Consider the following 27,970-nt stretch of genomic DNA (forward strand, 5'->3'; position numbering starts at 1 on the left):
TCCAGTTCAGACCAAATTAAATCAGTTTGATCCAATTCAACAAAATTAATTGATCTAATCCGATCAAGATGCATTTGCATTAATTCAGAAAATAACATGGATAAATTCAGTTTATGAATTAATGCTAGCTTAAAAGCCTTCCGAGTTATTTTTATAGCAGCAGCTTCTCATCCAGATCAAGTAGTTTTATTCAGCTAGATGTATTTTTGATATACTTACCTCGATTATCTTTTGACTGAGCAGGCTGAACAAAATAGGTCTGTATTTGTATTCGGCAAAACACGAATAATTTGAAAGAAATCACAAATCCACATCCCAACATTTCATCAACAGAATCCATTTTACCCAACTTCAATCTATTTTTATTTTGACTTACAAAACTTGGAGGCTAATTAAAACTTTGTAAACCATTTTATTCAATATGTTTAACGCAACAGGTCTCATGATCATATCCATCCAAAAGAAAAGGACAACACATAGGCTGGCTGCCAGAGATGATGAAGGTAAACCAAAAGGAGGAGTTGTACCACTGATTGTGCCTGCAAACGTCAACAGGAGTTAGGAATATGAGGTTTTCACATTAGACAGGAAAAGGCACATAAAAAAAAAAAGGTTCAACAGCAACAAAACAACAATGTTGGAGGTAGAATGACGTGGATGAAAGAGAAAGACGAGACAAACAGCACAGAAAATATTCAAGAATAAATTTAAAGATGGAGGCGTCTGACGTCCTTAACCACTCATCACCACCCTGACGAGTTCTGCAAAGAGACGGGAAGAAACTTGGCGTCACCATGACAGGAGCACACTTCATCACCATCCCTCAGTGGAGGAAAAAAAAAAAAGCTTTCTCCAGCCAAAACACCAAAAAATAATGAGTTATAAAACAACATAATAAAATATGCAATGACTGTTTCAAAACCCAGTGAGGGGAAAAAAAAAACCCCGCAAACAAACAAATGCAGTAATGTTTACCGTTTTAACAAAACTGGCAGTGAACAGCTGGCAGTCGGAGATAAATGTATGGTTTAGTGGTTTTTATTTCCTAACTCCTTTCGCTTGTTGTTGGTAAATTTTACTTTATCTTTATGGTCAACAGGCCAGCCATATTTAATACTGTCGTATAAAAAGTAATTTTCTTCCTCCATTATGCTTGGCACGCCTGGGTTTGGTCGTCTGCTTGCCTTCAGTGCAGGATCAGCAAGAAAGTATTTAAAGTGTACTTGGTTACAAATGTGAGATTTATCAAGCAACATAAAAATCTAAATCTGTGAATGTTTCACTTTCCTTACTGCAAAGTGAAACATTGCAGTAAGGAATGTTTCACTTGCTTACTGCATTTTTTATGAGTCAAAAAAATATGTTGACTCTTTTTTTTTTTTTTTACTTCTTTAAAGATCTCCACTGTGGGATGGAGTTTTGTTGTTGTGTTTAGTTTGAAAAAAAGCTATAAAAAAAACCCCCAAAAGGATAATTACATTAGAAATATATATATATAAATATAGGCCTGCCATTAAATTTTGTTCACCTGGATGCTGAAACTATACTCATACCTCAGACGTAACTTGCATAGTAACATTTGCTTCAGGAAATACCAATGAAAAGTGTGTGTATTTATGTCTGTCATTTTTGCTCGATGTATTTCTTATCCATCAGATTTACCTTCATAATTAATGCAGCCATTGGCATCTTCATGCCCTGCTAAAAGTGTCTCCACTTCTTCTTCTGTCATCTTTTCACCTGAAACACAAACATAAAATTCAAATTGAGAAATTCATTTAAAAAATAGACACTATTTTTTTTTTTTTTTTTTTGCATTACTGGAAGTGCTGAACTAACCACAAACATCTGAACTGTACAGAGAAACGTCAAGCCGAGCTTTTCTGGTGCAGGTCTTACCCAGAGTGGTGAGGACGTGACGCAGCTCTGCTCCCATCACTGTGCCGTTTCCCTCCTTGTCAAAGACACGCAGGCCTTCGACAATGTCTTCAAAGGAGCCCTGGTCCTTGTTCTTAGCAATGGCGTGAAACATGGGAAGAAACTGCTCAAAATCCAGCAGCTTGTTGTTCATCTCTGCAGGTGGTAAAAAGAAAGCAGGAGGGAAACTTTTATATTGCAGAAATGTAACACAAAGCAGATTTTTCCACAAGCCGTCTGGTGAAATTTAAAAATAAAATTATCCAAACGGGCCAACCAAACGTCTGACAGTTATTTATCCATCTGGATTTTTACACTCCCCGTTTGTGCAACTGGTGAAATTAGATGCTTGCCTTCCATTTTGGGGTTTCCGAGAATTTTTAGCACCTCTGCGTTGACCGGGTTCTGTCCCAAAGCTCGCATCACGTCGCCACACTGACTGTAGGTTATTTTCCCGTCACCGGTCCGGTCAAACAACAGGAAGGCCTCCTTAAACTCTGAAAAGAGAAAAAGAGAAAGAAGTGCGGTTCAGCTAAACGGCACATGCTAAGCTCGACATCTGTTAGTGACAAACCGTCCAGGCACAAAGAAATGAGAGCAAAACATTCAAATGTGTCTGAGGGCCATAGATAAGTTATTGAACAAACTTCGTCAGCTTCATTTCCCTAAAGTTGTTCAGACATCCAGTTAGTGCGGCATAGAAGGGGCAGTGCAGAGTCTGCTGGTTAGATAGGTCATATCTGAGCTGAAAAGCAAATAAGCTCCACACAACTACGCAGATGAAATGTCCCTAAAAGAACTGAAGTAAGTTTTCTGTTGGGTCCTTTTTTAAGTATTTCGAAGAAGTGAAAGCGGTAGAAAATGTTTTTGTATTTCCCGATAATGCCACCTTGCATTTGCAGACTTGGCTATGACTCGGAGTTGATCTATTGTACAAAGATGTATCTATTTAGTGGCAGTTCTGTAAATCCACATTTATTACTGGCAGCCCAAAACTTGCTATATTTACAGTTGATACTAACAAAAGTTGTGTGAAAACGTAATTTTTCATACAATTGAATCATGCAAGATTTAGGTGGTCAGACATGTATGACACACTGAATTATGAATCTGTATGACATTTCAAACATAAAGTCTTAAAATGATGCTAGCACATTTATTACAGAGGCCTGTTAACCTTCAGCTTTACTATAACTTGTTGAACACCCAACACACATTTTTGAATGTTTGTCTGTGTGACTGTAACCACATCAGTGATTTCATGTCTTGGTTCACACCCTGATGCACACAATGCACTCCTCAACACAAATACTTTTTGCACTCCCATGCAAAAACCACACAGTTCTTCAGCAGACTGTTAATGAGGCAGTGTCAAAACTAAAAAAAAAAAACTCCGTTCATCATTATTTACCTTCAGGGCTCCAGTAGTTTGTGGGGAGCTACAGGGTCAAAATTTATAAAGCTTTTTCAAATCTGCGCTGCATCCACACCACATCGTACAACATTTTAATGTAACCATTAAAAGCCAAACTATTCATAAATATGAACTCACCGATGATCTGGTCTTCTGTGAAGTCAGACTGGTAGAGGCAGATTTAAGATAGACGAGACAACGAAGGATAGACGTTAAAAACATGGAGTAAAGCAGGCTACATTTAGCTAACCTGCTTTTGATTTATTCCACATTTTACAACCTTTAGAAACGAACTAACAAAATTATATGCTACAAAGCATGAATCCAGAAGAAAATCTTTACTCACCATGTCTTATTTTATTTTATTTTGGTGTCTCTATGACGAGGTTATCAGTCTGCACAGAGCTAAACGGACAGCAGCAGCTAACCAGTTTGGTAGGTACGCCCCCGTTGACGTCACACGTCTCAAACTGAATCAGCCAATCACATTGCAAGAATGTCAGAATATAAGACATATTTTGTGGCTTTCAACAGCAGTTTCGAGCCCTGGGCAAAGATTGTACTATGCACATTATTATGCCACACCCTGTTAATATTCACACATTAATGCCAATTTCTTCATGTTTTAATAGGAAATTAGCTCGTGGCACTTCTCAAAAACAAAGAGCTCGGAAATTCAGAGTCACCCCTTGACAGATGCCTTATTTTTCAGCCTCAGTAGTGGAAATCTGTGAGTATCTTAAAAGGATGCATTATGTAAAATCGACTTTTCTCTCATTAAAAACCACTATTACTTTAATTCTTTCATGAATCTTTGAGAAATCCTTGATTCTCCCCTGGGGTCCATTGGAGGTGCCCAAACGCTTGCCGTCTCAAGTTCTCCTTGTTGGAGCTGCAGCTTCAGACAGCCCCTCCCCCACTCAGCTCCACCAGATTGGCAGGGCAGCCATTAGCCAACACCAGGTGGAACTGAATCTGCTGAACTTATCATATAATCTACTTTTCAGTCCAATGCTCCTAAGAATGGTGGTGAACAGCATAATGGAAAGGCATTGCGATCATAGACTGTGATGACCAGAAGGCGGAGTGTTGGAAAGAGCATGAACTCCTTAAAGAGACAGCGGACAATTTCAAGTCAAATTTCTTTTTAAGTCATATTTGCTATTTTAAAGCACAATGCTTGATTGTGGTATGGAAAATACACACTGCTGCCACTTTAATTAACATTGGCAAAAACAAACATGTTTTTAATTAAAAAAACAAAAAAACAAAGTACTTGAACATTTACTGTTTTAAAGTTTATTGTTAGATTTTCAACTTCATCATCTCCAAAATGCCTTTTAGCCATCACATTTGTCATATCATTCTGTGACTCCGTCTCTTGCATTTCATCGCTGTACATGAAAAAACACAGAGAAATGTTATGGGAACTCCTTATTGCTCCCCTAGTGTCTCTCCACACTGAAATCGGACAAAGTCCAACACTCGAGCCTGTTGACCCTTGAGGAACTGTGCCACGGTCCTAGTGGGGTCTCCCAGAAAGGTCTGAGGCAGCAGCCGTGTCTCAGATTCACCACAAGGCAGGTCGTCCTCGTTCCCTAGAGACAAAGGGGCCTCCCCCACCACATGCTGGCCGAGTTTACGACCTAAAGTATCTCGTTCTTCATCCTTTCCACCCTGGAATATGACCAGAGCGCCGTAGCGGCCCAATGTCACCTCCGTCTGACCGCTGATGTTGCCATGTACGTATGAGCCTATGTGCCATTCAGCAGGGACTGTCACGGTCACCGCCCGCTTTAGAGACATGTTCTCACCAAGACGTCCTAAGAGGAGCAGAAGATACCCATTTAATGAATGATAATACTTCTAAAACCTTTAAATATTTCTAACTAATATATTTTCTGAAGTACAAATCCAATTTTAGCAATTCCCACTATTGAACTCGGACTAGTCACAAGCACAAAACGTGGTCAAGTAACCTGTTCAAATCTGAGTCGAGTTACAGAAACATTATTCATTAGTAATCTAATTTATTGAATATGACTGCAGCACTCTGGTTTAAGTTTATAATCGGGCTGAAATAATCTGGTTGCGGACCAGACCTTTAATTTTAATACTGCAAATAGCATTTGAGCGTTTGTTTCCCACAGATGGAGAAACCTTAAATCTTGAAAGATCCTTCCTGAAATGTAAGTATGTGGACTTCTTTGCACAAAAACTGTTGATGTGCAAAAAGTTGAACTTTTCATTTGACAGAGTGATTGTTATTTTTTCAAATCAGCTTTAAATCTGTTTAAATTAAATGCAACATTGTGCATATTTTGAATTTAAGAGTTTCTTTCCTAACCCAGTGAGGATCTAATTGATGAGGGAGATCGATCCAAAATACTTTGTAAACGCATATTTTTCCCCTTCAATATTTTTTCTGTTTTTACTTTGTCATATTTAAATATTTCAGATTAAACCAACAACAGTTTCCAAATTATAATCGCATTTTTAAAGCAAGAACTAGATGAAGCAGCCCATCTTTATTTACATATTTACATAGTTGACAACAACACAGTTTTAGGCCATGAACTAAACCAGGGAAATAGATTAATAATAATAATCAGTTCTGGATTTCTTCATGATGAGATACAACTTGATACATTACAGGCTACTGAAGACTTTGCAACATTTTGTTAAGCAATTACAAAATGTTATAATTTTATTACACATTACTTTTGGGAATTTACCTAGTCACAACGACTGACTGCTGCAGAAATATAGCCAGAGTTTCCCTGGCGGGCCACCAAGATTTTCTTGTGCCCCACCCTGCTTAGCATTGCTTATTTATTTAATTTCTTTTTTAAATGTTTGCATTTTTAAAGATTTTATAGCTGGCGTTCAGGTGTTAATCTTCCAATCTTTCAATAACACATAATTATCGAGGGATATTTTAAAATTTCCTGTCAACTTTAAACATTTTTTAACTCAAAAACAGGACAGGCTGCTGGATGAATGACTCCCCTAGGATCCAACTACCAGGCTTAGCAGGTTTTCTGGGAAAAACCCTGAACATTTTTAAAATTACATAATTTTGTGACATTTGATTTTGTAACAGTCTTCCATAGCCCATCCTAAAAGACTGACTTAGAGATCTGGCCAGTCAAGTTAAGGCAGAAACTACACTAATTCAGTCTTTATTCAGCCCTTCATCAATAGGAGTGGCAGACAGAAGAAGTCAGGTGGATGAAAAGGAACAAATATCTGTGACAATAGCAGAAGGAGAATACTTTTGGGAAGAAGCTCTAACCCAGTGAAACCTACCAGTCTGCTGAGTTGACAACACTGGTAAGTTATGTAAGTTTTTATGTAAAATGCTGAAATATGATGTTCTATTTTTGCAGAATTATTTTGATTAGATTGTGGAGATCATATTTATTTTTTGTCACTAAGTGGTTAATTTGAGGTAACTGAAGTTTCCTCTGTAATCCTTCTGTCAAATTGGACTAAATTAGAAATCAGTAATCTTTAATGTTCAAAAAGTAAATTTTGGTTTTACCTTGAAAAGCTTATGTTTTTTTTTCTAATTCAGAGATAACTTTGCATGAGTTCAGGTAAATAAATTAAAATTTAATGAGGTTATATATTCTAAGGTGAATTTTGATTATTCATGATTTATTTATTTTCATCACATCTTCTAAAATACCTGAGGAAAGTTTGGCTTTTTTGAATTTTTAGTACTATTTTCTAACATTCAAAAAGCACATATGAATTAAATTTGCATACAATTTTTTAAAAAATCAGAATCAATGTAACCATTTTTTTTTTAGCATAAACATAGTCTGTAACGTTGCCGTTAAGAACTTCCACTTTGTATGCATGAGCTGGGAAGAACGAAAAATAAAAGACTTCTTCAAAAAGCAAGAAGATCTAAATGCATTTAAAGAGTTAAAATGATCCAAAATTTATCAGTGTCAGTAAAGCCTGTAGCCCTGCAAGGGTTGAATTAAAGAACCTTATTTTTAATTTCTTTTAACAAGATGAAGCAACATCAATAAGGTAGATCACATCTGAGCTGGGAAATAAATATATAAGCATGTGTTTGTTTACTGACCTATTGTGAGAGCCAAATGGTCAGCTAGTGAAGATCCTTCTCCCACACTGAGTTTATTCAGCTCGTCACCAGACAGGACACTCTGAAAATAAAAGCTGTACATTAGAAAGAAACAAACAAACCAGTCTGTTTTACTGGGATTTATGTGAAACAACTACTACACAAAGTTATGCATAACTGTTAATTGCAAAAAAATGTTTCCCGTCTTTTTTAGCTTTTTTCTTCTACCGTGAAAAACCTCAAAAGGTTTGCGTGCATTAGCTTAAAGTCCCAACATGGCTTCTATAAAATTAAACAGCAATGCTTATGGCTTATTGGCCAACAAAAACCAGACTTGTGAAGGGAATAACTAGTAAATGTTAACAGATTTCTCCACCCAAGCTATGAATTTCTGTACCTTTCAGGTCACAGATTAAAGAGTGCTCCATGACATATTAAATGTTATGCAATGCTGTAAACCTCTCCACAGTTTTATCCCTGCCTCTGCTGTGTTACTCCGTCTTTGTCATGCGGTCTTATTTAGCGGTTTCAGAGTAAAATGGGATAAGATTTATTCTAAGATTTTTATTTGAGTAAAAACAAAAAATAAAACCATGTAGATTATGACAAAATACATCGTCAGGTCTAGTCGTTACAGGAGTAAATGCAGTAAAGCTAAATTGGTACAAATAGTTTTGCAAGAGTCTGTTCAGGTTTGGCATCTTTGCACCATTAGTTAGTAATAAAAGTGTGATAAATCAGAAACTTTCTCCAATCTCTCAGTTCATGTCTTGGTTTTAAAAGGGACACTTCTTAGTGAATGCTGTGGCACATGACCATTTGAAATTTAAACAATTAATATTCATTACATTATAAATAGTTACAGGAGAACATAACCATTTCCCCAAATTGTTATGGCCAGGAACAAGTGTGTAAGTAAAAGATATGTTTACCTTTACGTATCCTGTCGGGTCTTGATTTTTATCCTGATGGTGTGCCAATGTGGCGAGAGTCGCATCCTTCACCAGCTGCTGAAACTTTTCATTACGGGCAACAAAGTCAGTCTCACAGTTCACCTGCAAGAAAACCAGAAATAAACCACTAAGTCCAACAAGCAGGGGATAAAACCTGCTGATACAGTAGATCTCTGCTGCCCTTACCTCCACCATCGCTGCGGCTTGCTTCCCCACAAACAGGCCGATCAGACCCTCTTTGGCCTTTCGACCCTCCAGCTTGCTGGCTTTGCTCCAGCCTTCTTTCTGGGCCTGCTCATGTAGCCAGCTTTCAGCCTGGAGGTTCAGCAACACAGTCACACATTGCTCCTCCACCAGTCAGTATTAGAACCCCCCTCCAGAACAGACAACACACCTGTGCCATGTCATTCTCAAACCTCTCCAGCGCTTCCTTGCATTTAATGAAGGTGTAGCCGGTGCTTTTCCTCAGTTTCAACAGCAGGGCTTTATCTGCAGCCAGCAGCTGACAGCCTGAGTGCAAACACTGCACAGGCTGACTGACGCTCACCTGAACCACACAAAGGACAAACACGCAAATACTACTATTCAATTTTCATCCTTTTTGACAATTACAGGAACATAAAAACCCAGTAATGGTAAAATGAGCCACTGGAACTGACCCAGGGAAAGCCAGAAAGACAACAGTCAACCATTAACAACAACAGCTCTTAAAACACGGCTGAAGCTAAAAGTGAAATGGAGAAGTTTAGTCTGCTCACCTTTACGGCTTCTCTTGTAACAGCTCTAAATAAAAAAGCTAGCGACATGATTAAAAACTGGAAAACACAGCTCTCTTATGAAAGCTTACAATGTCATTGAAATCCACGCTGCGGAAGGAAGGAAGCCGAGTTAGAACAAAAAACTCGGAGTTACAGACCGGTACTTTTAATTAGCGCCATCTACAGGCCTGGAGGACAGCAGAGTTTAATATGCAGCTGCTCTTAATCTGCTACCCGTAAGTTCAGCGAGTTCACAAGAAAGAAAGAAAGAAAGAAAGAAAGAAAGAAAGAAAGAAAGAAAGAAAGAAAGAAAGAAAGAAAGAAAGAAAGAAAGAAAGAAAGAAAGAAAGAAAGAAAGAAAGAAAGAAAGAACTTTCTCTAATGAAATAGAATCGATTATTCACATTATTTATCTAATAGAAATACTTGCCACAACATTATACAATCAAAATAATAATAATAAAAAAAACTATTGTGATTATATTTTAGTTAATCCAACCTTTCACATCTACCATGACTTGCCACAAATAAACACATTTTCACTTTATACTCTCCTAAATCATTTAATGCATACCTGCTTTAAATTGCTTTCCATTGAAACCATTTAACCTTTCAGAGTTGCTACAAGTAATATAAATTAACATAAATGGGACTAAGATGTACTTTACTTATCTTTTCTCCCTACCCACTCTGAATGAATAAAGTAAAAAAAATGAAGAGAATAAGCAGAGAGTTACACTAAAACTAATAATACTATAGTTTATGATAATAAAATAAAAACTACAATAATAATAATCAACATGTAAAATGTGTTATTTAAAATGAATGAAAAATACATTTTTCTTTTGAAGCTGCAGTAAGAATCAAAGCATCAGTGTTTTCTGCCTACACCTAATGGAAAATTTCTTTTGTAGACATTTGTGCAAATATTTCATTATGTCAACACTAAAATGTTCCATCGATCTGGAACCCTGTGTGTAGAACATGATTGCTCCACAATGTTTACAAAGGGGCAGGTTACCTCAACGTGATCAGGGACGCTGCACCGACAACTCCATGTTTTCATGTTGGGTAGACCCTGAGAAGTAAAACATCTGATCAAATTGATTTGATAAAAATAGAAAAAGGCACATGACAGATACTGATTTGGCTGTACTTCACACTGAATATGCTGAATATATAAGATGGTGGATCAATAATTTAAACAATAACTTTTATCAAAATGTTTTTGAAATCCGACAGTAAGGTGTGCACTTTCACACATGAGAGTGATATCTGAATTTTACATATTTCCAAATGTGTTACCGTATTCAAACATTCAACAGTTTTGACTGCTTTAGTATGTCTCAGCATAATCTACAGAATAAAAATAGAATCCATGACTCATCAGAAAAAGTTTTCATAAGACCATACCTAGATTGATATGATTGTGATTGGGTTGTGTTCACGAGGCTCCCTCTGGATTGGCTGAGATAAAACTGCTATAAAAAGATGGATGTGGTAACAGTTTGGTCACCTTGTTTTAGGGGGCTGCTGATCCAAGATGAAAGTCGCTGCTATCCTTCTCCTTTGCATGGCCCTGTTCCACCAGGGACACAGCAGTAAGACTCTTTCCTTCTTTCACAGCATCACTTTACAATGAGCATCTCAAGCCGGTAGCATGTGAGTGAAATGTTGCAGTCGGTGTTGTAAATGCTTCTGGTGTGATTTCAGACTCATGTCAGGGCCGGTGCGGGTATGGAATAGACACTAGTTACTCCTGTCAGTGCAACACAGCCTGTGAGAGGTACAATGACTGCTGTTCCGACTATTACACACTATGCAAAGGTAAGTAGCAAAACCAGGTAAAACCTACTAAAATATAACATTGTTTTGTTTGTAAAATGTAAATTCCTATGCGGCAGGGCTGTGCAGAGACCACTAAAGGGGCAGATGCTCCAAAAAAAAGGGCACATCTAACTGCATTCTAGAACAGAATATTAACAAAGCCACACAGCATTCAGAGTTTAATAAAGAATGATAAATTACAAAATTGTGAGATATAAAATCAAAGCCAAGGAAAATCTCTATATAGAGCATACAACTATGCATATGTAAGATATTTTATTAGTAATTTCTTTCTGCAGGTCTAATTTGTAATAGGAAAGTATTGCAATATTCAAACCCGCAATTCAGCAAGATATGTAAATCAGAGCTAGACAACCAGACATATTTTGTCTTTACAGAATTACACTTTTAAAAATATAAACAAGGACACAATGCAAACGTTTAGTGGACTGTAATCTATAAAAAAGAGCTGCCTGTTTGCTGCAGTGGAGATGAAGATGGTCCATTCAGGAAAGCAGAGCTGCATCAAACTTTAAAGTGGAACTGCAGAAAAAAGAAAAAAAAAAAAGAAAAAATTTAATTGTTAATGCATGTCACTATGGGAAAAGCCTACTGAGTTTTGCTTAAAAAAACTTGTTTTAAAATTGAAATCACACATTTTTGTCTCATGAAGTGAAATTATTTTTTTGCAAAACAAACTTATTTGAGCATGTCAGAAATCTTTTTCTTGCTATTCTAAGTTTTTGCTTGTGACTCAAAGTTTTGCTTGTGATTCTCACATGACATCATGGGCAGGGCCTAAAATCACAACAAAAGATTCCTGATGTGTGCAAATAAAAGTTTATGTTTGGCAAATAACCTTTTAAGTTCACAAGACAAAAATTAGTTATTTAATTTTAAAAAAAAGTTTTTTAAACAAAACTTTTTGTTTTTTAAAAAAGGAATCATTAATTCCAAAGGTTTTGATTACAATTTTATTTTACTTAACTGAGTTTTTTTTTTTTTTTTTCATTGAATATTTGGGAAAAAAATTTAACTGCATACTCTGTGAACCAGACCCTAAACTTACTTAAAGTCTGGGTTGAGTTTTTTCCCCTCCTTTAATGACATACTTTTATTACATACATTATATCTATCATGGTAATTCAGGGTGAGTTATTTTTAATTCTAAATGAATATCCTTGTTGAACTTTTATTTAAGTGCTATTCTCCTTCAAGATAAATTTACCTAACGCCAGAATAAATGCAATGTACATTATGCAGCAAAGGAAATTAGAAGATCTGACATATATCCATTATGGAGATGATAAGTTTTGGACGGGCGATAAGCAATACTGAAGAATGACTGATATCAATAACGACACAGGGAAGAAGCTTTTCAGTTATCTTGCTTTTCTAAGTCGTTAGCTAGCAGCTAGCTAATAGCACAACAACAACAGCCTAATGTCTGTATGATAAAAATACTGAATCGATAGATAAGAACAGCTTTTCCTCACCTGGCTGTCTCCTCCCGTTCAGTAGTTCTTCAGAGAAAGGCAGACGCAGAGGCCTGTCAGTGTCTGTTGTATTTCATTACCTCTCTGCTTAAGCCACGACTCCGGGCTGAAGCAGAAACGATACTTCAACGTTTTCCGTCATCTGACAAGTAGCAAGTCTTCTCCACTTTATTCACCAAAGTATTTTCTTTTTAATTCACCAAAAACTGTTCTGTAATCTGGAACGTTCGGTACGTTGAGCTCCAGTTAGCCGCCTTATCTCAATGCGCAAGAGGCAAACGGGCAAAAGGTCAAAGGTAACAGGGTGACGGGCTTATTATGTTGTACAAAAACAACCCAACAAAAAACCAAATAATTTTTGTACATGTTATTATGTGTCAGAAGAGGGCTTAGAAAATAATAATACCAAAAAACAAAACAAAACAAACAAACAAAAAACAAAAACAAAAGGGCACTTGGCAAGGAGCAAAAGGGGCAGGTGCTCAAGCCCCCCTAATCCCCCCCTTCTGCACGTGCCTGTCTGTGCGAACCTTTCCTCTGCTCCCAGAGGCGGCTCTGTCTTGTAATGGAAGGTGTGGTGAAAGCTACAACGCTCAGAACCCGTGCCACTGCAACTCCCTGTGCCCCCAGTACAACAACTGCTGCAGCGACTACTCCACCCTCTGTAATGGTAAAACCAACAACACTTCAGCTGCTTCTTAACACTTCCCACTCCACATGATCCCATCAGAAGTTAGTCATTTGTTTATATTTATGGGAGTGCTTTTGTGATTTAATTTTCACACTTGCTAAGTTTCACATTTAGGAAGTTCAGTGTATTACTCTGCGTTTAAACAAGTTATTGCACCTAAACTAATTAAATTGTTTTCCTGTCTTGTAAATGTACCCTGTTTTTAAGTAAATTCAGCTGTGTTGTTTTGGCACATATCTTTCTTAGTTTTCTCATAGAGCAAGTGGCTGGTTTAACAAATTTATATACACTGTAAAACGCTATTAGGAGAATAAAGACAACTCTACTGAGTCTAATTTTTGTTACGTTTAGCAGTGAAGTTCAAAAGAGCCTACTCGATCATTTAATAAATTACTTATTTTAAGTTAATTCAGCATAAAAAAATTTAGACTTTCTCATCTTTTTACACAGATATATCTAAACTTACCCATTTTTACAGCTCTGAATTGTAAAGACTGCGTTGAAATAGATGTAAAATGTGGGAACTGTATTTTTCCATTACTGACAAATATGTAAATAAAAATATGAAACTTTCTTTTAGCTGTAGTTGGACCCACATCTTGTAATGGCAGGTGTGGTGAAAGCTATAATGCTCAGAACCCGTGCCACTGCAACTCCCAGTGCTCCCAGTACAACAACTGCTGCAGCGACTATTCAGACTACTGTTCAAGTAAGACCAGCAGTGTTTCTCCTCGCTGTTAAAGGCTCTTTGCTGCCTTTACTCGATCAGTTTCTGTCTCTCTGTAACACCTGGTTGTTTTCCCATGACTTCATCTAAACCTGTTCCTCAGCAGTTTGTCGGTACATTTTTGATTTGCTGTTCAGAGCACATGCCTCGTAGTATTTTTATTTCATCTGTCAACTGCAAGATGCTTTTTTAGCAGATCATCATAGCAGATACATGGAGACTCAACATCTATTACACAAAACTGCAAGACAAAGTTTTTCAGTTTGGGGGGGAAATTTGGGAAAAATATCAGAAGTAGATCATTTAGTGCCGCTTTTTATTTACAGTTTGCTAAGTTAAGATTAAGGTGAGCACCTTTGAGTACCCTAAAAAGCTATTAAAGTACAAATTAGTGGAAACTAAAAGGTTAGTGCTTAGGCTTTACAGAGAATTAATGCTTACTTCCAATAACATACCCTAGAAATTAGGGCATGAAAAAAGGACCATCTGTTCCTGCAAAAAAAAAAAAAAAAAAAAAAAAAAAAAGATGAATATATTAGTGTGAAAAAGTATATACTTTCTTACATAGTTAGCAATTTTTTTTGTCAAATTTAAATATCACAGGTCAAAAAAATATTAACCTAAAGAAATATAATATGCTGATATGCTTTGGGGCGTTGTTGACTTGATTTATGGTGAAATATGCACAACAATGTAGGTAAGAGTGAAGTGAAATTTCTCCAGAATAGAAAGAAAATCCTTAAAGTTAGTTGATAGGACAAATACTTGTTTTTATCTCCAATAACTTGTGTATCCACATTGTGTTTTTTTTCCCACCATTATTTGTATGACTATTTCCTCAGAGCTCTTTATTCGTTTTTCTCAGAACTGACCAGTAGGGGTCAGTGTTCAGCCTTCTTTGAACTCTAAATTCACCTTGTTGTCTTTACCTGTTCAACATGTCGTTCTTGTCGAAAGTGCAGTCTAGGAGACGATAAAAAATAAACTGAAAACTTTTTATAGTAGCAGACCCAAAACATTTTAACACAATATGCCTTTTTTTTTTTTTAATTCAAGTATACAAAGCCTTTATTAAAGTTCAGCTCCACAATTATTACTTTTTGGATTCTTTTTCTTGGGACACTTTGCGTGAGTTAAAATTGTTTTGAGACTGATTGTTGAGCAAGAGAAAATTAAGCTTTTAGAATAAATCATTTTTATATTTTCAATTTTAAAAAAGTGCAATAGTGGTCATTGACTTAGCAATTTTGGCCCAAGTAAAAAAAAAAAAAAACTCCCATTACTCTATAGACAATAACTTTACCTTTGAAAGACAATATTTTCCTTTCCAAAACTCAAACATTTCCCTCAGTTACCCAAAAATACTTAATCATTTTTATCATTATGTAAACCTTACAGTGACCTATTTTGTTTGAAAGGGTGACCAAATTGTTTATACCCCATGGTAGATTTAGATGTAATGGCAAATACTCGGGGCTAATTATAAAGAAAGAAGGGATATACACCAGTGGAAAAATGCAAAAACTTGTCAGCAAATATTAGAAGCACTAGATTACTGCAAAACCAATAAAGACTTATTAATAACTGAGAACAGTTTAAGTAACATCTGACATGTTGTTGGTTTTGGTCAAAATGCAAATAAAAACACATAAATTATTCTATGTAATAATTGTACTCCTTATGTAGGATATTATTATCTTTTGCCCATCTCATTTTATATCAGAAACATTTTAATTGAATAAAAATAACTTTCATCTAAATTTTCTGGAGTTTTGAGGATTTATCTGTTTAAAAGCAGCTGGATAAATAATGAAGGTGAAAACTTTTGTGTTTGTCGTGTCCAGCTGGTGATTCTGGTGCTACCATCACTGACGCTGAGATCAAGTCTCTGTCTGAGACGCTTTTCGCCCTGGACACCAACAAGGCCTCGGCCTCTCAGCTGATCCTTGACCCCCAAGCCCTGGTGGCCGACTCACAGACCAGCTCCCAGTCGGATCTCTCCTCCAGACCGTGAGGACCTTTATGCATCTCAGCGAACCCGTAGAAGACCTTCTGGAGATCTCTGTGTTTTGAAGTGTAGCTGTTTTGCTTTTTGTGCTCTCAGGTTGTACAAGTTCGTGGATGAAAACGCCCTGTTCTCCCGCCCGACCTATGCAGCCCTTCTGAATCTTTTCGACAACTACAAGAGGATCACCGGACAGGCGGAGAGCTTCACCTCTCAGCAGCTGACCGAGCAGGAGACGTTCCTGAAGGAGACGATGTTGAACACCGAGCTGGGCAGAGAGCTGTTTGCTTTCCTTTACACCAAGGGTAATGTGGTCTTAAATTACAGTACCTTGCAGAAGTACCGTATTTTCCGGACTATAGAGCGCACCTTACTTATAAGCGGCACCCACAAAGTTTTAAAAAAAAAACAACAACTGGAAACATACATATATAAGCCGCACCGGGCTATAAGCCGCTGGTATCTCTGCCGCTCTCCATTTTCCACAAGTAAATCTGCTATTACGGATGCAGCCCTGCGTCTCCATGTGGTACCATGGTTCGATGTTGGAGCTTTGAGGTAAATAAACTAAGTTGAATTAGACACACTGGGATTAATGATTGTCATGTTAAAAATGCTTAAACATTACGAACACTTTTGCTTGGCTCTCTTCCTTCACAGTCTGATCTCTAATCAACTAATTCTGTTTTTAAAAATGTCATGATACGGTTTCCATGACACCTGGGGTCTCTTTGCATTTGAAGGTGTTTATAAATCAGAGGCAGAGTTCATTGAGGACCTGAAGAACATGTGGTTTGGTCTCTACTCCCGCTACAACGGCGCTATGGACTCCAGCGGTTTTGAACACATCTTTGCAGGTTTGAATGAAGCAGACTTCATTGGAAGTCACATTTCATTTAAAAATCAATTTAAAAAAAAAACTAAAGTAAAATATCTGCAGGTGAAATCAAGGGAGGAAAGGTGTCTGGTTTCCACAACTGGATCCGGTTTTATCTTCTTGAGAAGCGAGGGGAGCTGAACTACTACAGCCACAGCTTCAACGGGCCTGTGAGCATCCTCCCTCCTCCACTGACAGTGACTGAGTTAAGCTGTGTGTCACATGCTAAACAGAAATCTGTCCATTTCTTTTCCTTGCAGTGGTCTAACTATCCTGATGTTTTGGGACTGCAGTTCCACTGGGACGGCTACTACAAGCAGGTGGGCTCTGCAGTGATTGGCTGCAGCCCTGAGTTTGATTTGGCCCTCTACAGCCTTTGCTACATTGCTCGGCCTGGGAAATAGTGAGTAGCTTTGCAAACACATCGGTATCCTTCAGACTCGACTACATTTTATAATTTATCAGCCAGAAACTTTATGTTTTACTGGGATTTTGTTTGATTAACTAACACAAAATCGCTGTGAAATTGTGAAGGTATAATTGTGTTTGTTTATCACATAAAATCTCCTTAAAATGGACAAAATGTGTAAGAAATCGACTGGTATTAGGAATTTTCCAAGACTCAGTACCAGTGAGGTGAAAATGCAGATATCAGAACCAGTTGTACCAGAAGAGCACGAAGTCATTTTAGGACGTGAGAAAACTAAATTCATTATTTGAAAGTATTTTGGGCTCCTTTATAAGCTGCATTAAGATTATCTAAGAAATTTTGTTCATCCAGTTAAAATACAACAAAATATATATATAAAAAACATCATACAAAATCCATAATTTCTTTACATGTGGACATTTTCTGATGGTTTTCATATTCTTCCTTCTCAGTTGTTACCTCAGTCTGGGAGGAAAACAGTTCATCATACAAACTTACACCTGGGACAACTCTTCCTATGGAAATGGAAAGAAGTACATCGGCTCAGCCTATCCTGTATCAATGTAAAGAGAAAAGAACAGAAGTGGAAATTACCACAGCGTTACCATTTCATTCTCTACATGCTGCAATAAAGCAAAAAATAATAATAATCTGAAAATCCGATGCCTTCTGTATGTTTTCCTGATGCACAGTGTGAGAATAAATCTGCAGCAAAATCCTTTCTAGAGCAGCTCAGGGCTGCATGAGAATGCGGTTCTCTCCCAGTGGTACAATCTCTCAGTGCCTAATGGGGCAAAAAATGGGCGTTTACACACCCAGAGAGGGCACAAAGCTGACACCAGCCCTGCAGTGGCAGGGGCATGTGCGTATTGTGCAGCTTCTCATTGTCTTATGTAAGAGCAAAACAAAAGCATAAAAAAAGCTGTACTTGTGCTATGAAATGAAGAGACAAAAAGACATTAACAGATTTTATTCTGCTTGACCTGCTCTGAACAGTAGCACCAGCGCAAACCTGTTCTTATCAGCTGTCCATGAAGCTGTGTGTGTGTGTGTGCGCGCGCGCGCGTGTGTGTGTGCGTGTGTGTGTGTGTGTGTGTGGGTGTGTGTGTGTGTGTGTGTGTGTGTGTGTGTGTGTGTGTGTGTGTGTGTGTGTGTGTGTGTGTGTGTGTGTGTGTGTGAATGGCTGCATCTTTGTGTGCATGACCAGCTGGACTGGGGGTTGATTTTGCTCTTTCACTCATCTAGGGTGACTAACAGGATAAATTCTGGTCTGCCGACAGAACAGGGGGACACACTTGCTGGCCTGTTTAAAGAAAGTATTACAGGAGATGGATCTGCCACTGATCCTATTGTCTGCCGGTCTGTGTGCATTCACGCAAAATAAAACAGAAAAAGAGCACGAGAGCAGTTATTTTGGAGGAAAACTCAACCCAGCGGTGATTCAGCCGTTCGGGCCTCACAGGCAGCAGGACAATAAAGGCGGTTTCGATATTTTGTCAGAGCATATTACATTTTCTGAGCTGGTGGCTGGAAATTGGAAGAGTAAATCTTCTCTCTTTTCACACTAGACTCCTTTTAGAGCCCCAATGGAATCAAATTAAATCATGGAGTGGTAAAAAAAAGGGGAAAAAAAAGATTCAATTGTGTCCTTTGTCGCTCACACAACTTTATAATCAAATTATAGCTGGCCACCCGCCAGCGTGTCCTCGCATCTCCCCCAACGGGTTTTCTCCCTGCAGATCTCGTGAACCACCTGACTTTTGTTTTGTAATTATATTATCCCGCACTCTTTTTTTTTAGCGTGTTGTGGCTAATGGCTGAGCGGGGCTATCCCAGCTGCACATGCAGAAACAAAGCTGCTTATGGGGCCAGACAATGGAGCCGTGGAACAGGGACGCCTGAAGGCGGTCATCCAATGAGCACGCACAACAGGGGGGCTCGCAGAGGGTTTAGGAAAGGGTTAAGAGGGTTTTCAGGGGTGATCGCAGAGGAGGGTGTCAGTTTAACCCAGGAGTCGGGGGGCCTTCAATGAGATGGTTAGTGGAGGGACACATGGTCAACATCACCTCTGTCTCCCCAGGGTCGGCGCTTGGCTGGAGGCTGGTTCAAGTTTGGCTTAGATGCTGGCCATTTCTAAAGTTGATGAGAGACCATGAAATACAGAGCAACGTTCATTCTCTGCCGCTGTTTTGTGAGCTTTCCAAACAATTTGGCTGAGCTGACCATATTGTCATTGCTCTCACCAGTGGATGCAGACATATGCGGGGAGACGGAGAGCGATGCGATTGGTCTGCTGAGATGGCCTTCGCACTGTCATTCGAGGCTGCCGCTCTTGTGTTGCAAAAACCTTTCAAACTGCTGCTCATGCAGCATATCCTCGACTGCTTACAGAGCCTTTGGAAATGTTTTCGTGCTCCTGTAAGCTTTACCGTAGTTTGTGATGTTACAGCTTCAGGTCTAAATGTATTTTAACAGCTTAACAGAACATATTGCATGAGTTTATGGGGTACGAGACGAAGGTTGGAGGCAACATGTTTCGCCTCTTCCTTTTTGTGAAACATTTAAACCTCAAAGTCAAGTTAAGTTTACCTGCATAGCTCATTTCAGCAACAAGGAAGCCTGAAGTCTTTTACATCATAAAGATATAACGTAGAAACTATTTATGAAGAAGGAATAAACATTACATTTTGTCAAATGCCGTCACAATAATCATCAAGCAAATAACCATCAAATATATTGTTCCAGTTATTAATCAGATGCAACTCTAAAGTCAGTCCTCAGGGTTCTGCATTTCCCTGAAGCAAATTATCACTCATTAGGCCTTTGCATAACTTCACCACATAATCAGAAGGAAATTAAAGCATTAAATTGACTTTCCTGGAGCAGGGATGCATCTAAAAACGTGCAGGATTGTTATGGACTGGAGTTGGACAACCCTGGTCGTCAGTCTCTGCTGCAGTCTTCCTATCATCTCAAACGCAGTCCGCTTCCCTGTGTTGCTGTGTCCCTGACTTGAGTGTTGACGATGTTGTCAACATATCTCTCTTTTCCATAAAGACCAAGTTTGTGGAAAGCATAACAAATGATTGTCGTGTCAACAAATTGTCCCACCTGGGCTCTGGGCTGTGGACCTGTGCAGCTCCTCCAGAGTTGCTATGAGCCTCTTGTCTGCTTAATCTGTCATTGTCAGTTCAAGTGGACGGTCATGTCTTAGTTCAAAGTTTTGCCAAAGTTTTTCCAACAATAGATGATGCATTGCTCCAATGAAATCTCACCAGAATCCTTGAAGCTACTGAAGAAAATAATCCCCTCTGCCTGATGGTGCCACTGCAGTGTTTGCTTATATTTGACATATTTAGAGGTGTCACAGTAAAGAGAGACGGATATAAATGTAAATTTTCACTTTCAATATGTGGAAAATTTATTATTTTCCTTCTGTTTTATGTTTATCATATAAACTCATATAAATTCCCCTAACAGTTTGAGGGGCATAAATACTTCTGCGATACTTTTTTTTATAGAGCGCGGTCGTATCTGCACACTGCTGTACCCTGCGCGCAGTTTGTCTGGCTTCTCTCAGAGGATTTCCAGTATGACAGATGGACGAAACCCACTTTCCCCCCACTGTCACACTCAAACACTCTGGGAATTAACAGGAGGGTCATGTTTGTGTGTGTACTGAAGTGAAGTTTTATATGTCATTCAATTTCAGGAGATAAACTAAATTCATATCCTGAGAAAGGTAAGGAAAGGACCAAGCGGCCGAGGGAGAGCGGACGGGCATCTGAGCCACAGACAGAGTCGGCCATCTGCAGCAGGACTTTGTCGTGTGTGGACACTGAGGGAGAACCAGGGGACTTCACGGTTACAGCTCCGCTCTCACGCAGCACCTGTGGAGCCTGATGGCTAAACTCTAAAGTGGGTCTACCTGGAAAAAAATCCAAAATAAACAGAGGTAAGTTTTGAAACCAAAACTAGTAGATGTATATGTTCTGATGCAAATAAAAATGAATATTAGAACCCATGAAGCAAGCATGTGCGGTGGAGGCACTGAGCCTCAGCCATCATGCTCCCCTGCCTCCTCGTCTCTGGGGATGCAGACGCCGGGCTCTGCTATTCCCATCTCAGGCTGCAGGTGTGGAGTACGACAGGAAAGGATGCAGGGGGAGGAGAGGCGGGCAAGGTGGTCGGCTGGGGAATGAGGCAGGAGAGCGTAGTTCTCATTTATGGACCAAATCGTTACCCAGCTAGCCTGTCACGCATTTCTGTGTTTTCACGTCTGGCACACACAGTCACTATTTTGACTTTGAATCAGGATTTCAAACCCAAAGCTGTTTTACTCAATGAACAATTTCTTGAAAACAGTGGGGGGAAAAAAACACATTCAAAAACATTAAAAGTTTCAAATGTTTTACCCAACATTCAAAAACTTGAAGCAATCGAAACAATTTCTTATTTCTATCATGGAAATATTCCTGTTGTAAATAGGAAATTATTTGTACATTTCTCGTTATACATTAATTTAATGAATAAAAGGCATGTGATGCTTAAAGGGAAATTAACCATTTGGTTAAAAAAACCTGAACGTTTGGGAGTTAAAAAAGACTTTTGTAAATTATTTATAATTTCCTTCGTTCTAATCAGTCGATTTTTATCAACTGACCATGCATTGCACATCTACTCAATAAGATGTTCACTGAAAACCAACCGGATTTGAAATAACAATTTTGTTTAAGGCTGTATTAAACATTTCTCCTGTCCATATTCACATAATAACCATTTCTTTAGTCAAAGTGTGAATGTTGACCATCTTTTTCTAGCTGCAAGTAGAGATAATATAATGTTGGGTAAACAGCTGATGTTAACTAAAGTTACAGTTTTTATAGCTTCTTAAAAAAACAGGATAATCAACAATGCAAGAAATTGGGATCACACAAACCTTTTATTTTTGAAATCACACGTCTAATATCTGGTTGAATGATGTTTGTTTGAATATGTTGAATTATTCTCGAAGGTATTGTGTCTTGAAAAATGGTTCTTCTGAACTCTGACCCCAAATCACAGTGCCATAAGGGAAGTTTGCAGGTGGGAGCGTGATGATCTGGGTCTTACTTAGTCCTGGCAGATTTCACAGAGCTGAAGGACATTTGGATGGAGAATAGATGGAGAAAAATAGCCCCAAACACAGCTGAGAAAACATCTGACTCCTTCCAAAGAAATAATGTAAACAAACTGCTAGAATGTTAATGTCACACAAACTGAACATCCAAAGGAAGGAGCCCAAGAACCTCCAAGACTTTAAGGTAGGTGAGTCAAACTCACATGACATTTTATTCCCTTTCATCCCAATTTTGATTGGTTTGACTGATGCACAAAGACTGAGAAAAAAGCTTAAGAGCTCAATGCTTATTTATATTTGGTTTATGTTTTAATACAGTAAAATTGAGCTTTCAGGAATCCATTTGAATGTAAATTGTGGTTATGCATGTTCCACATTTTTGATTTCTGTGCTTTAGGATTTCTCAAAGAGTGAACAAGTTCTCAACTAAAGCAAGGACCCGACCGCCTTTTATTGACAATGTTATAACGCTCCAAGTCCCCCCTCCTTCATCTCTCCTTCACTGCAGAGAGTCGGGGGTCCCTAAAGTCATATCGGCCATAATTGAGCGTCTCATGCGCCTATGTGGCCCTTCTGGTCAGAGCAACCCCTCAGGGAGAGAAATGAACTTGTTCGACAGTCTATCTCCGCACTGCATTGGGATGGATGGAGCAAACACCTGCTCACACGCAACTTCAAGCTGTCACATACAGTTAGGCTCAGACTGCTGAGCGCGTCTCCCCTCCGCTCAATGCGGCCGCGCTGCGGATTTAGCGGCCGCCCTCGCAAGGCAACAAAAGCCTGGGCCTCTCCTGTTTGTCTGTCTGCAAAACCTCGGAGAGCTTTTGCGCAACTCCCAAAGACACAAGCACATAAACCGACACACGCATGCACCACGAGTGGAGCGCCGGGGGGTGGGGGGTGAGATGGGGGCGCGTTGAGCCACGGGCCGGACACGCGCGATCTCCAGCGCGTCAAAAGGAGTTGGGTGGGAGTGGGAGGAGGAGCTTGAGGTGGAAGCTAAAACCAGGAGCCCCTGTGGAGTGACCCGCACAGCGAAGGACTGCTCTGCTTCAGGTCACAACTTTAGCGCTGACTGATGTGCGCAGACCGCAAACTGTGATCCGGGATCAGAGCAAAAATAATAAAAAAAAAAAAGGCCTGAAAAACTTCCTTAAGAGGGAACCAAAAGTGCAGGTAGGCTTCCAAATGATACTTTTAAACACTCGGAATTTATAAAGTTTCTATCGTGATTATAGTATGTTTGTTTTCGTTTGAATTTGCGCTAACATCACGCAGGAAAAAGAAAAAAAAAGAATGAAATACGAGGCAAGAAGCTTTTGTAAAATCAAGGGAAAATCAGTATCTGTTTAGTTATTTCGCATTTACCAAACGACACATAATAGCCAAAATGCTTGTTTTAATTCAGCCGGAGCCCTCTGTTAGGCCAGTGATCTGGAGGATGTCAATGTTTCGCTTAATCCTCGTGGTCGCCGCTTCATCCACTGAGTAAATCCTGCGCTGCCCCAGTTTGAAGTCCTGTCAGTGACTTTATCTCGCTGCAGCATTACCAGTTCACAAAATGACCGGGATTAGGCTGACCCCGAGCGGGGTGGGGGGGGGCAGAGTGTGACAGTGCGCGCACAGAAGACAATGGATTCGTTTAAAAACACAATCTACTAAATTAGAGAATATTTATTTTATTTTAGGTTTTAAATTGAGCTTCGGGTAATGGGCAGGGAGGGAGGAGCTGTCCGGTGCTGAAACAGGCCATCACATACTAAATGTTATCTTTTAATAGTTACTATTAATTATTGAAGTAATTCATTATATTAATTATTGAGGATGCTCTTCTATAGGAGTACATCCTCTTTTTTTTTTTTTTTTTTTTTTTTTTAGATATTTCACAAATATACTGCTCAAAAAAATAAAGGGAACATTTCACTTTAATTTTGTGTGTGGCTCCAAATCCAGGCCTCCATTGGTTAATAAATTTGATTTCCATTGATGATTCTTGTGTGATTTTGTTGTCAGCACATTCAACTTTGTACAGAACAAAGTATTCAATGAGAATATTTCATTCATTCAGATCTAGGATGTGTTATTTGAGTGTTCCCTTTATTTTTTTGAGCAGTGTATTTTATTGGATATTGGCCTATAACCTGTATTATCATCTGTTTTAAATAAAATGAAGTTATTAGACAAAAGATATTGCTTAGTAAACGTATATTCAACTACCTATGGATGTTGTTCATTTAATTTGTGTATAAATAAAGTGAAAGGTTCATCATTGTTATCTCAACACAGGACAATTTATAGTTGTTTAAAGGCAGAGATTGTTCCTGTCAGTTCGGCTTTGTTTTGTTTTACTGAGCTCATTTCATTCCACAAATCGTTAAAACTAAATTTACATAATGATGTACAAGATCTGGTGAGTAGAGTACAAAAGAGTCTGAATGGGAGTCCATCACTATTTAAAGTATTCATGTAGTGAATCCAAAAAAAAAAAAAAAAACAACTACTTCACACATCATCTTTCTCAAATAATAATATCCAATGTCCTTATAATCACTTTTATTTTATTTTTTTAAAATGTATTAAAATATAATAAAATTCGAACTGAAATGTGCATCTACTTTAGTGCAGCTTTATTTATAAACTTTTAAGATCATTTGTGATTTTTGTAACTTCTTTAAAAGAATTGTATTTGTTCAATATGGACAAAATGATAAGAGTTGAAATTTAAATGTTTAACTACATTTTGTTTTACAAAGCATCCACCACGACATTCACGTTTTTAAAAAAAATCTAAGGAAGTGTTGCATTTTAACTTTGTTGTGTAACAATGATATCTCATAAACATTATCTCTTTTAGTATGTGTAATCTGTGCAAGCAAACCAGATTTCCTTGCATTGCTTTTGAGTTCTAGAAAATGCTAGAGAAATTAAATTCTCTGCAAAAGCAATTTCATGTTCTGATCTGTTGACATGAGTATCTTCACTATTTGGATGTGAAAGCAAAATTGTGCACTAAAAATCTTTTTCTTGGAAAAACCAACAACATGAGCTACGTAAGCTCAAAGTATTAACTTAGTAGCTGTTGACCTCTAAGAAAAAAATAATAATAATAACATGATGCATAAAAACAGGCCCAGAAACAGATCCATGTAGAGCTGCTCGAGCTGCACTGGTTAGAAATTTCAATAATCTGACTTTGCATGGGACGTTCTTCCCTAAAAAAGAGTTTTACCAATAAACACACACACACAAAAGAAAAACACATACATATTCATAAACTTCATAAAAAGACAGCTATTTATTTCCTTACTGTCTGACATTAAATCATAATAATCTTTTGTTAACAGCATTGATTTTATTTGATAAATGCCAGAATAATGAGACAGATTAAAAAAACAACAACTTTTGTTTCACTTTATTCAAATTCAGAAGCTTTACATACACTAAGATGCCTTTAAATAATCTGGGAAAGGCTTTATCACGGCTTAACAGGTTTGTAAGGCCAAGAATATGTCTGAATAACATTTCATTAACAAAAGTGTGGAAAAAGCCTCTTTTTTTTAAACAAAAGTATTAATGCAAATGCAGTCAGAGATAAAGACCATAATTTTTGTAGACATGAAGAAATACCAAATGCTAAATGTTGAAATTGGAGCAAATTGGTATTTTAAATCACCAATAACTTCAAGTAATCCATGTTTCAGAGCAGCGATCTCAAATCTTGTTCCCAGAGAAAAGTTAGGTACATTGTCGAAAAGATCAGTGTGAAGAACAGCCTACAAAACTGAGAGTTAGAGTCGTTCTGTCAGGAGGAATTGACCAAAATTACAGCAAATTATTGTCAGATGGATAATTAAAGTCACAAAGTCTAAATGGAAAGGAGGTGATGTATGTAAACTTTTGAGCTTCAAGTTAGTCGCGTCTCACGAAAATATGTCTTTCTGTATTCTGGCATTCAGTAAGCATGATTAATTTTGGGGTAGGCGATATCGACTTTAAGTTTTGTTAAAATATTTTGTGGTACTATTGCGATAAGGATGAAAATGTTGATTAAAAAAACAATTTTTGACTTTATTCTTTTCAATTGTTTGGCACAACAATAATCTCTTGAGAAACAAATCTATTTGTAATGTGCTTCTTTAGGACACAAGTCACATTTTGAAAGTTTGATTTCCAAGCTGCTCACAGTCATGAGAGTAATTATTACAGTTTCTGAAATTCTCATCAAACAAACGTTGGAGAAAATAGTCAAAAATAACAATTATGATATTATGGACAGTTTTGGGCAATTTTACATATCAATAACTGGAACTTATCATGACAATAATAAATCAGAATTATTACCATAATAAGAAATTTATCACGATAAATGATTAAAAAAAATACAATAAATTTATAACATTAAAAGTTTGGTCAAATTTAAAGTATCTGGTTTAAAATGTTTGAATATTGTAAACCTTTGCAACAGCATATGTGATTGACAAAGCTCTTGTTTGCAGAACATCATGATGATTAAGCCATATGTGAGACTAGCAGACGGAAAGGAGGTCATCAGCCCCCTGCAGTGGATGGATGGAGATGTGAGCTCACCGGATGGGAGCACCTCCGTCCCAGCGCACCACTACGGCGCCGGCGGGGCGTCCCAGCAGAGCAGAGAGATGGGAAGTGAAGACGCAGAGGAGGACGAGGAGGACGCAGATGAAGGACTGGAGGATGAAAATGAGTCCAGGAGACGTGGGCCCAAGAAAAAGCGAATGACCAAAGCCCGGCAGGAGCGCTTCCGTGCCAGACGCATAAAGGCAAACGCCCGGGAACGCTCGCGCATGCACGGCCTGAATGACGCTCTGGAGAACCTGCGCAGCATCATGCCCTGCCACTCCAAAACGCAGAAACTGTCCAAGATTGAGACGCTGCGACTGGCCCGCAACTACATCTGCGCTCTGTCCGAGGCCCTGGAGGGAGGGCTTTCCACCGAGAGCAGGGCTTTCATGGAGACACTCTGCAAGGGGCTTTCTCAGCCCACAACCAACCTGGTTGCCGGATGTTTACAGATTGGATCAGGTCCCGGCACTGGGATGAGACCCGAGGACAGACTTGGAGTCTGTCCACCACCTAATCCTCTGGGAGGCATGGTGGGGTACACCTCTCCAGGCCTGCCGAGTCCCCCGTACGGCACCTACGACACGGCTCACATGCTTCACCTGAGAGCCATGAAAGGAAGGCAGAGCGAGAACCATTCTCCGCCGGAGTATAATGCTGGAAGTGTGGGAACCCCTCCGTATGACGGCCCCCCCACTCCGCCTCTGAGCATCAGCAGCAACATGGTGCCCAAACGGGAGCCGTCCCCCCACTACCCGCCGCCTCCGCACCAGTACTCCCCCTCCAACGTGGACCAGGTTCTCTATCAGACTCAGACCAGCTATGATGTTCACTTGGAGGGTCCGTATGACTCCTACCATCCACCGCACATGGTCCCAAGACAAATAACCTCAGTCTACAGAGACTGAGACGAATCCAATACACAACCTCATGAATCACTCCAACCTGACTGATTCCAAGCAATGAACCCTTCATGACCTCTTTAAAAGGGATCTGTTATGCAAAATTCACTTTTTGCACATTTTTATACTTCCGTTTGAGTCTCAACTGCTTCTAAAAAC

At 38.6% G+C, this 27,970-nt stretch overlaps 4 protein-coding genes across 6 annotated transcripts; 2 read left to right on the forward strand and 2 right to left on the reverse strand.

Moving 5' to 3' along the window:
• Nucleotides 1-392: 392 nt before the first annotated feature.
• On the reverse strand, nucleotides 393-3,808 carry myl6 (myosin, light chain 6, alkali, smooth muscle and non-muscle). Its single transcript, XM_014998082.2, has 6 exons — nucleotides 3,678-3,808; nucleotides 3,470-3,497; nucleotides 2,271-2,414; nucleotides 1,900-2,073; nucleotides 1,663-1,740; nucleotides 393-761 (listed from the first exon to the last, which is right to left on the reverse strand). The coding sequence occupies exons 1-6, from the start codon at nucleotides 3,678-3,680 to the stop codon at nucleotides 733-735; spliced, it is 456 nt and encodes a 151-aa protein (XP_014853568.1). The 5' UTR covers nucleotides 3,681-3,808; the 3' UTR covers nucleotides 393-732.
• Nucleotides 3,809-4,614: 806 nt separating this feature from the next.
• On the reverse strand, nucleotides 4,615-9,281 carry tsfm (Ts translation elongation factor, mitochondrial). Its single transcript, XM_014998081.2, has 6 exons — nucleotides 9,142-9,281; nucleotides 8,778-8,930; nucleotides 8,570-8,698; nucleotides 8,363-8,485; nucleotides 7,431-7,512; nucleotides 4,615-5,154 (listed from the first exon to the last, which is right to left on the reverse strand). Exons 1-6 carry the CDS (start codon nucleotides 9,187-9,189, stop codon nucleotides 4,766-4,768), a joined length of 924 nt encoding a protein of 307 aa, XP_014853567.1. The 5' UTR covers nucleotides 9,190-9,281; the 3' UTR covers nucleotides 4,615-4,765.
• On the forward strand, nucleotides 6,646-17,852 carry endou (endonuclease, polyU-specific). Of its 3 annotated transcripts, XM_014998077.2 has the most exons (11): nucleotides 6,646-6,664; nucleotides 10,668-10,742; nucleotides 10,855-10,968; nucleotides 13,012-13,134; nucleotides 13,736-13,864; nucleotides 15,727-15,892; nucleotides 15,987-16,192; nucleotides 16,631-16,744; nucleotides 16,828-16,934; nucleotides 17,025-17,167; nucleotides 17,647-17,852. In XM_014998077.2, exons 2-11 carry the CDS (start codon nucleotides 10,685-10,687, stop codon nucleotides 17,759-17,761), a joined length of 1,275 nt encoding a protein of 424 aa, XP_014853563.1. In that variant the 5' UTR covers nucleotides 6,646-6,664; nucleotides 10,668-10,684; the 3' UTR covers nucleotides 17,762-17,852. The 3 variants fall into 3 exon arrangements, with proteins under 3 accessions (XP_014853563.1, XP_087861694.1, XP_087861695.1); XM_088005568.1 differs by lacking the exon at nucleotides 13,736-13,864; XM_088005569.1 differs by lacking the exons at nucleotides 13,012-13,134; nucleotides 13,736-13,864.
• Nucleotides 17,853-26,815: 8,963 nt separating this feature from the next.
• LOC106924392 (neurogenic differentiation factor 4-like) lies at nucleotides 26,816-27,970 on the forward strand. The gene has a single exon (XM_014998083.2). The coding sequence runs from the start codon at nucleotides 26,816-26,818 to the stop codon at nucleotides 27,815-27,817; it is 1,002 nt and encodes a 333-aa protein (XP_014853569.2). The 3' UTR covers nucleotides 27,818-27,970.

The sequence above is a fragment of the Poecilia mexicana genome, unplaced genomic scaffold, assembly GCF_051168715.1.
Source record: "Poecilia mexicana isolate PSO_F unplaced genomic scaffold, ASM5116871v1 scaffold_5, whole genome shotgun sequence".
Classification (NCBI taxonomy): Eukaryota; Metazoa; Chordata; class Actinopteri; order Cyprinodontiformes; family Poeciliidae; genus Poecilia; species Poecilia mexicana.